The 9,434-nt window shown below is 55.0% G+C and overlaps 1 protein-coding gene across 2 annotated transcripts in view; it reads right to left on the bottom strand.

Annotated features, from left to right (window-relative positions):
• Positions 1-4,582: 4,582 nt before the first annotated feature.
• POLR1A (polymerase (RNA) I polypeptide A, 194kDa) overlaps positions 4,583-9,434 on the bottom strand; it is a 74,848-nt gene continuing 69,996 nt past the window's right edge. Inside the window, exons 30-34 of one of the 2 annotated variants that reach the window (XM_012644253.1) lie at positions 8,529-8,834; positions 7,451-7,651; positions 6,753-6,870; positions 6,050-6,214; positions 4,583-5,663 (exon numbers count right to left, since the gene is read on the bottom strand). In XM_012644253.1, the coding sequence (XP_012499707.1) occupies positions 5,563-5,663; positions 6,050-6,214; positions 6,753-6,870; positions 7,451-7,651; positions 8,529-8,834 (891 nt within the window). In that variant the 3' untranslated portion in view covers positions 4,583-5,562. The remainder of the gene's footprint in view (positions 5,664-6,049; positions 6,215-6,752; positions 6,871-7,450; positions 7,652-8,528; positions 8,835-9,434) is intronic. The other variant, XM_012644254.1, reaches the window with a different exon arrangement.

Raw genomic sequence — 9,434 nt, 5'->3', positions numbered from 1 at the left:
GCTGGTTGTATATATCACATTTTGTTTATCCATTCATCTGTTGGGCACTTGGGTTGTTTCTGCCTTTTGGCTCTTGTCAATAATGCTGCTACGAGTATGAATGTGCAAATATGTCTTCAAGTCCCTGCTTTGAATTGTTTTGCGTATATGCCCAAAAATGAGATTGCTGGTTCCAGAGGATGTATAAACATAAAGGACTTTATATGAGTCAGAGGTGGTCGCGTGCTTTGCTGGGGTCCAGGAAAATGCTGCATAGCAGCACTGCAGGAGGGTGCCAGGCCCTAGGATGTCCCACTCAGTCTCCCTTCACCTGGCTCTGGGGGCACGAGGGACTGTGGGAGCCCCACACCCCACTGGAGGTACAGAAAATTTAACTGTTTCACAGACCTTGCCCCCAAGGAGCCAAAAAGTTCTCTTAACACCTGAGTCCTTCTTTATCTATAAAACAGAGGTGCTGGTGTCCCCCTGCCTGCCCCACAGATTGTTGGGAGGGTCAAAGCAATGCATGGACATGACGGCGCAGAGACAATGGTGACAATGGTGACGCTTGTTCCACACCTGCTGCTGCTGTGGACCTGCCACATCCGGCCCTCCTGAGCTGCCCTCTTGGTGGGTCAAACTGGGGCACTGGCGAGCTACAGTCTGAGCTATAGTCCAGGAAGGCTGAGGACCCTGGGGCTATTTTCACAAGCCCAAGAGAGTTCTGGGGCTGAAAAACCTAAAAAGGGGACAGGCCAGAGGTAAGATGGCTTCCTCATGACAGTTCTAGGGCAGCGGTTCTCAAACTGGAGCAGGAGTGAGACTCCCCCAGAGAACTTCAAACACAGATATCAGGCTCCACTCCACATTTTCTGTGTCTAGGGTGGGGGCCTAAGAATTTGCATTCTAACAATTTCTTAGGTGATGCTTTGCTGTGGGTCTTGGGATCTCCCTTTGAGAACCACTGCTCTGGAAAATGAGGGAGAAAAAGATGTTCTTGAGGACCATGGACATGTCCCTCTCTCCCTTTCTTGTTTCTTCCCTTCCTTCTTTGTCCAACATTTTATTGAGCATTTAAAACTGGGACCACAGAGGAAAAAAGAAAAAAAAGACAGAGCCTTGCCCTCAGAGCAGAGTCTAGAACTGGGCTGGCCAGATTGTCACTGGCTGCAGAGGTGCGCCCAGAAGTGGAGAAGTCCGGAGTGAGACTGCCGGTGGAGGGGAATCGCCGTGTCCCAGGCCGGGGGCCAGGGCAGCCTGCCAGACCCTGTGAGATCCCAGGCAGAGCCTGGGCAGCCCTCCCCTGGGGTCTGGCAGTCCCCAGGTGGCAGGACACTGGGAGAGGAGCCAGTCTGTGGGAGACCACCCCCAATAGGGCCGCACCAGGCCTTGGCCAGCCTACTCCAAGGAGCCCACCCAGGCCAGGCCTTCAGAGGCAGGGCTGGAAAATAGGTGAGAAGTCCAGTGAGCAGGGCAGATGCCCTGTGGGCATTGGGAGTGGCCAGCCTTGGCCTTAGCTAGTCAAGTTATTAAATTTCCCCTTTTAATGCTCTGCCTGTCCACCTTCTCGTAGACTCATGCCCCGACTTTGTGGACTGGAAGTCCTTCCCTCCCTCACCGACCTGGTCTCAATCTTCAGGGTCTCTTTTCTATTTTCAAAGGAGATAGTAGCCACTCTGGTCAGCAGAACCTAGTTGTCACCCTGCACCAGTCAGGACCCCAGGACGATGCCAGGAGGTGCACCATGCAAAGGCACAGTTCCAAGATGGGCACCAGATCTGGCAGCTCCCTCGGAACCGGAGGTGACTCTAGGGCGTCATTTTCACCATCTCTGGATCTATTTCTCCAGCTGTGAAATGGGGCCAACAGAACATGAGCCTCAGGGCTGTATGGATGAGATGAGCTGCTATCACCAAAATCCTGTGGAATGGGTGTGGTCCATCCCCAGGTCCCCTCCGCAGTGAAGCCCCAAGGCGCGGAGATTCCTTTGGGTCCATTATTCAGGTCCTCACAGCATTTCTCAAACTTTGCAAAACCTACCTGTACTTTGATTTGGGCCATAGCTTGGGAATCTTAGTTCCTTAAGGTGACTGCTTATCATTTATTTGTCCCAGTTTCACTTCTTGTGCACTGCCAGCTCCCAGCTTGGCAAGGTGCAGACCCCCACCGCCCCACCCAGCAGTGCTGTCTGTACCTTCCAGAGACACGCCCTAGAAGAGGTGCTGCCTCGCCTGATGGGGCAGCATTTGGTGCCCTCACACCTGCCTGCTACACTCCACATAGGCAGCCTCTGCCTACGAAAGTCCCATCCTCAGGGTCTGTCCAAGCAAGGAGGTTGGGCATGGGGAAGAGAGTAGGAGCCCAGACTGACCCTGGAGCCAGCTGCCTGGCTTCCAATCCTCATTCCATGACTTGTTGCCTGTGTCTTTGGGAGAGTTACTGTAAAATGAGCAGTCATTGTACCCCCCTCACTTGTTGTTGTAAGGATTGGATGAATTAACATCCTTCTCTTTGTGCACCGTTGGTGGCAATGTAAAAATGGTGCAGCCACTACGAAAAACAGGATGGCAGCTCCTCAAAAACTTACTAAGCAGCAAGGGTCTCGGAGAGATATTTGTACACCCATGTTCACAGCATTATTTGCAATAGCCAAGAGGTAGAAACCACCCAAGTGTCCGTCAAGAGGTGAGCAGATGAACAAAATGTGGTATATGCTGTATTGTTCCATTTATATGAAGGACCTAGAGAAGGGGAATTCATAGAAAGTAGAAAGGTGGGTGCTGGGGCTGGGGGAGGGAGGATTGGGAGTTAGTACTCTACGGGTGCAGATGCTTGTACATTTGGGGGTAGCACGCTATGAAGAGAAATGGAGGGTTCAAGTTCCAGACTGGGAATGGGACAAAGTACTTCATCCTTTCCTTAGTTTTGTTCCTACCTGAGAAACTGTTACAAGCAATTAACTAGGTATGGTAGCCGCCACAAGAAAGGGCAAAGCAGGAAGGATATCCAGGGGCACTGGCTGGCTAATGGCACCTCAGGGTTCTGGATGAACTCACAGCTCCCGTGAAGTTTGTGAACCCACCAAACAATCTCCTTTCCCTTCTGATGAAAAATGACGATGCAGCTTGAGTTATCTTCTTCATCAGATTTGACCTGGGCCTACGTGTCGCTTGTTCCAAAACTCAAATGTACCCTCAGAGAAACAGTATTTATAATCCTGAGAATACTCCCAAGACTACGACATCTTAAACCACTAAGAAGGCCTCAGAGGCTTGCGAGCAGAGGGAACTACAGCAGTGAGCGTGTAATCCCGTAAGGCTGTGGTCTCCAACCCCTGGTCCTCAGACCAGTAGCGGTCCTTGGCCTGTTAGGGACTGGGCTGCAGAGCTTCATGTTCTGCCCTGCAACTCCCACCCACCTCTGGCTGTGGAAAATTGCCTTTCATGAAACTTAGGAAGGGAGGGCCCCCCCCACGGGGAAGGCCCACAGCAGGAAGTGAGCAGCTTGGAGGCTCCCCATCACTCGCATCACTGCCTAAGCTCCAGCTCTCTCACCCCCTCCCCCACTGAAAAATTGTCTTCCATGAAACCAGGCCCTGGTGCCAAAAAAGTTGGGGACCACTGCTACAAGGGGACCACAATAAGTCCTCGCTCACCAGGATGTGCAAGCTCCCGAATGTCTGTTTAAAAACCAGGTGTGCCATCTTATACTCACCTGCCAGGAAACAAACAGGTATAAAACAGAGCTGCCCAGGAATCCCGTGTATGAGTGGGAGCGGGAGGGCAGGAGGCCATCCCTCAGGTCCCAACACAGGTAGAGGGCCTGATCTAAGTGTGACAGTCACAGCCCTGCCAATACACAGGGCTTGCTCTTTTATCTCCCTGCCCTTAGAACCTGGGTGGGGCTGACCCCACGGAACAACTCATGCATCCAACCAGATGTTACAGCCACCAGGTTACTTTGTGATCTCCTTTGAAGATCTGCTCTCATAATTCTAGTAGATGCAGGAATCATGAAGTGGTGAATTTGTCCTTTAACTTGATGAATGTGTGCCTTACCCTGCAGGATGGGCCTCTTCAGGGCAGGGTTCCACAGTGGCCCTTCCTGCCCTCCTGGAAGCTGTCATATGCTTCTGTGCCCATGCCCTGGAGAACCTGTTAGGAGGCACTGGTTTCCCCAGTGCGGGCCTAGGAGGTGCAGGCCGGGCCCTGTCACGTGTCTGGGGGAGCATCATGGTCACTCTCCAGGCAAGGCCTCCCTGTAGCTCCAAGCCCACACTCGAGGGCACGGCGGCAGCCTTCCCACCCGAGGCCAAGGTGAGCACAGCTCCTTCCCACAGGCTTCTGCCCCATGCCTCGGCGCCAGCTTCTGGCTCTGGATGACTGCAGGGGCAGACAAGGGGCAGACGGGGGAGGTTGCAGAGCCAGAGCTCTCCCCCAGTGTCCTCAGACAAGAACAGGAAGAAGGACCCAAGATCTCACTCTGCCAAGAAAATCCTAGTCCTGGGTTCTCAAATCCAAATGTAAAAACTGCAAACCAAGGGGAAACAAAAATGAAACCCAAGTTTTTTTCTTTCCTAACAGCTAGTTCCAGTGATGTTTATTACTCAGCCTGAGTAACAGTAGACAGAAATAGAAACAGCCTCTGGTTTTACAACGCCTTTGTACAAGTCCTCTCCATCTTTTCTGCCCATGCCAGGGAAGTGTGCTGCTGGTGCCGGGGTGGAGGGAGCTTGGATGACCCCAGACAAAGCAGGGCCTGTGGGGAGGGACACAGGCCCCGACACTAAACTGGCAGCAGAGCCAGGGAAAGCCAGGCACTTGTCCATTCACCCCAGCAGTGACACAGGGCTTTCTGCGTGGGAGTGAGCTGCTGGGGCCCTGGAGACTGCCCCCAGCCTTGGGGCTGATCTGGTACAGAAGAACCCTCAGCCACACAGCATTAGGGCCAGGGCCCTGCCCGGGCACGGATGTTGGTGGGTAGAAAACTGTGTCACCCTGTAATTGCCCAGGGAAGAAGCCGTCGGCAGGGACTCTTTGGGGATGCTGCTCCCGGGGGCTAGAGCAGCTGGGAGGAGCAGGCCTTGGGGCAGAAGCTCCATGTTCCCGCACAACAGGAGCCCCCAGCAATCCTGCTTGCTGTCAGTGGCTGCTCACAGTGATGAGGCCTCATTTCCCTACCTGGGAGGGGCCTGGGATTCCCAGCAGCAAAGCACTGCTCCCCCTTGGTCTTCCCAGTCCATAGCCCTGGGGCTTCTCATTAGGGACTTTGCTGCCGAGGCCTCCTGCAGCACAGGCGAGGCTGCAGGCATGGTGGGGGGGCTTGGAGAATGTGGCAAACCTCGTCGATAAACCTGAGACAGGAAGGGCAAGGATGAGAACACCAGCACCTTCCAGGTGAAGTTGGCCCAGCCCAGAGGCCTGCTGCTTTGTGGAGCCCAAGGTTGCTGCTGTGCTGTGCTCTGTCACTTGGAACCGCCCTAGAGTCTGGTCTCCTGGTTCCCTCGTGCAGGGCAGGGCAGGCCAGGCCAGGCCACACCCTTACCCAGGTCCTCCAGCCAGGCAGACAGTGCCATGGTAGTCGCTATCTCAGGGGCTGCTTGAGCTCAAACAGGCCCGTCCCACCCTTGACGACCTTTCCAACCACAAGGCAGGCAGAAGGGGACCTCAGCTCGTCGTGGGATCCTGGGAAAGACACAAGAGCACATGTCAGGGGGATAAGGGAAAAGGGGGGTTCATGTGAGAGGATTGGGGGGCTCAACATGGAAGTGGTATGAATGGGGCACCTCAGAGCCCTCAAGGAGTGGTCCTGAGTCTCTGAGACTGACGAGATGACAAGGCAGCCCTGTTCCTGCATTTGAGAAAGAGGACAGCCCTTTTCCTGTCCCTCCCAACCATAGCAGCAGCTTCTCCTCTGCCTGCTGCCCAGCCCTCTCCAGCTGCCCACCCACCTCTGGTTCCAAGAGCTCACTGGGACGCAAGGTGCCACGGAAAGGTGCCCCGTGGGGTAGCCCGTCAGCCCAGAGTGGAGTCTGGAGAGGGAAGGCCAGGGCACCTGCCCGCACGCTCACCCAGCATGGTGGCCTGCTTCAGAAACTGGAAGCTGGTTTCAAAAGACATCTGCTGCAGAGGGGAGGAGTTTGACCGGATCCCAAAGCGATTCAGTGGCTTGTAAACACCCTCGAAGCACATGTAATCAGCGACCAGGGAGAGATGGCGGGGATCGACTGCAATGCCTGTCACGCGGGCAGGAAAATCAGGGAGGTTAAGCAGTGACGGGGGACAACTGAGGAAGCGTCAGCTGACACAAGCCAGGCTGCCTCCACATCAGCACTCGGGCTTGGGGGTCAGACCTGGGGCTCCCTCCCAGCCCTGCCACCTGCTCACACTGCTCAGCCTGGTCTGGGGCTTCCCCTTGATCCCTGCTTCCCACTTCCCGCTAGCAGCTCAGGAAGCAAGACTCTAAGGCATCGTTTTCATTTAGGAACCAAAACCCTCCAGGCAGGATGGGCTGAGTCATCAATCAGCAGCTTCCTCAAAGAGACCAGCAGATGAGATGCCACAGAGGGGGCCTCGGGGATGGGCGCTGTCATCTCTTCCCACCTCCTCTGGGCACTCTCAGAGCCTGCAGTCTGCTACGGGCACACACTCTGCACCCAGGCTTCAGTGCCCACCTCTGTGCTAGACCGACAGTCCTGGCCCTCCTGGCCCGAGCTTTCTGGTGCCCCGATGAGCACTGGGACCTTTAGGGTGTTGTCTGCATGCTCCTCTTACCGTACACAGCAAACACATCCTTGATCTCCTTCTCGATCACCCGCAGTGCGGCCTCGATGCCATACGTGTTGGCCATCGCATGAATGTCGTTGGAGTAGAGGCGGCGCAGATCTAGAATCTGGGGAAGGAGGAAGGGATCTATTTAGAGGGCCTGGCCTTCTGCTCCGTGTCTGTACATCTCTCCCTCGCTGCTCATGCTCTCCTTGTGTCTGGTAGCTGAGTACAGCTGATGACAAAGTGGCCGAGAGGTGACCCAGGATTAGTAAAAGGAAATGCCCAGGCAGAGCTGCTGACGGCTCGATGGCCAGGACCCAAAGTCTGTCTTGTTGTCATTACCAGAAACCAGGGATGACTTGGGACACACTATAGACTCAATAGGAAGAAAAGAATTGGTTTTAATTTCAAGGAAAAAAAACTGTACACAAATCAGCTTAGGAAACTCTTGGGTTGGATACAGTTCAGCAGGTTTCTGTACTGCAGGCCTTAACAAGGCCAATGTGCGCCATGAATCTCTGGGGGGCGGGCTGGGGCACGCACGATTCATACGGGGAATGCAGGCTAGAAGCACAATGAGCTCAGGAAAGGCAGGAGTGAATTGGCTGGAGGCTTGCCTCCCCGGGGCTGGGTCCTGAGACAACGTGAGGTCAGGGCTACTGCTTTGTCCCAGGCGAGTGGACAGCCTAGGGGGAGATGCGTACCTCTGCGTACTTGAACAGCTCCGGGAGGTTGATTCCTTCTGTGTTTAGCACGAGCTCCTTCTCATTCTTATTGTTGGTTGTTTCGTTCAGGAGACACCGAGTGATGCCCTTGGTCGTGTAGACGACAGCACTATGGGCCAAAGATACTACCAGGGAGCTCATGTCAAAGTTAATCTTCATCAGAGGGAGTTTCACTGTCACCTGCAACAGGATGGAGAGTGGGGCTGGGGACTCGGCCACCCCCAGCCCCTGTGAGACTCTTTCAAAGCCTTCTTAGTAACATCCTGACTGGGGATGGTGGTTCTGCTGAGTGAGCTGGCAGGAGGGTCTGAACTCTGGATGGCTTAACCAACCACATGGAACAGCCACCCCCAGTCACCCTGATTCAAGGTTTGGGGGACGATGGAGCTGTGTTTTCGCAGATGATGGTGAGCAGGTCGAGATTCCTGTCCACTGGGCATTATCCTTAACGTCCTTAATGACCACACAGCATAGTACATGTTGTTTCACACACGCGATCCCATCAGTGATTCTTGTTATCTACTCTCATTTGGGAACCGCTGAACTGGCTCAAAGGAGAGACAAAGAATACGCCTGTGTGGCTATCTAGGCACCCAAACCATCCAGCCTTTAAGGGACTTGTGCAATCCCTGGGAAGCGGGGCGGGGGGGTGGTGGTGGTGGCGGCTTGGGCTGTGTGTGTAGGGAACTGGAGTGTCCCTGCTATGGGCAGGAGTGATGCCTCCACAACAGCCGTGGCGCATGTTGACACAGTTGTTGTACTGAGGATTAAATGAGGTGATAGATTTAAAAGTACCTCCTGGCAGATCAGACCTGCACATGTCTTGTCAGATCAGAGACAACTGGCTCCCTAGGGGTTCGAAAATAACGTGTGGGTTATACTCTGGGGCAGAGGGTCTACAGCTATCACCAGATTCTTAAAGGGATCTGGGATTAAAAGAGCAACCGCCTCTCACCGGCCCCAAACAGAGGCTCAGGTGTGCTGTGAAGGCAGGCGACGGGGAGCTCTGCTGACTGGACCCGACCACCCAGGCCCCGGCCAGCACAGCCACACTGACCTGGCACCACAGGCTCCCCTCGGTGTCGTACTGGTAGTCCTCTATGAGCGAGTGGATCGCACACACAGCCTGGACCCGGCGCTCCACAGCCTCAGCTCCCTGGGGCTCCCGGCTGTGGGCGGGTTTCCGGGGCTGTGTCAGGGGGGCGTCCGCAGCTGAGTCCTCCTCAGTGCCCAAGCCCACCTCTTCATCTTGCTCTTGCACTCTGTGGGCACCTTCAGCATGGACGTGCCCTTCCTCCTGCATGTCCTCATCCTCATTCTCCTCTTCTTCCTTTTCCTCCTCTTCCTCGCTGTCATAATCGACCTGGCAGGAAATGGAGTGCAGGCTGTGTGACTTAGCCTACCACCTACCTAGACTCTGTCAGTGGAGCAAAGGTCCCCTCAAAGCCTTGGCTGGCCCAGACTGCCCAGGCCCCACCTACTCTACACCCCTGGCACCTCTGCTCTGGCCTAGCCTGCCTTCCTCCTCCTTCCCTTTGGCCCTTCCTGGGAATGCACCTGACTCCGTCCCGGTGAATCCCCCTCGGAGGTGGAGATCACTCTCCACACAGCCTTCCCCAGCTCGCCCACTCACATGAGCTGTCTTTCCTGAGAATTCCCTCAGCCCCTGCAAACTGTCCTACATTCTTGCAGCTATTGTGACGGTGGGGGACAGGTTCTGGGAGAGGTAAAAACAGGAGGCAGCCCAAATTCTCCTTGCCAGAGGCCTCTTTGGGTCTTCGAGTCTGATTCGAATCCAGAGACTGCCAGATCCAGGGGGCAGCGCTAGGCGGCCCCTGCAGATTCGCCACCTAGAAACCCTATCTTCTCCTTGAGGGGGTGCTGGGCAGGCGGGGCTTGCTTCAAGGTTCCTGGGGGGTTCCAGGCTTGACACAGAGGTGTGGCCTGGGCACCAGGGGATAAC

This window comes from Propithecus coquereli, unplaced genomic scaffold, assembly GCF_000956105.1.
Source record: "Propithecus coquereli isolate 6110/MARCELLA unplaced genomic scaffold, Pcoq_1.0 Scaffold208, whole genome shotgun sequence".
NCBI lineage: Eukaryota > Metazoa > Chordata > Mammalia > Primates > Indriidae > Propithecus > Propithecus coquereli.
Note: the sequence above shows the minus strand (reverse complement) of the source record. Positions and strands in the feature narration are given on the sequence as shown.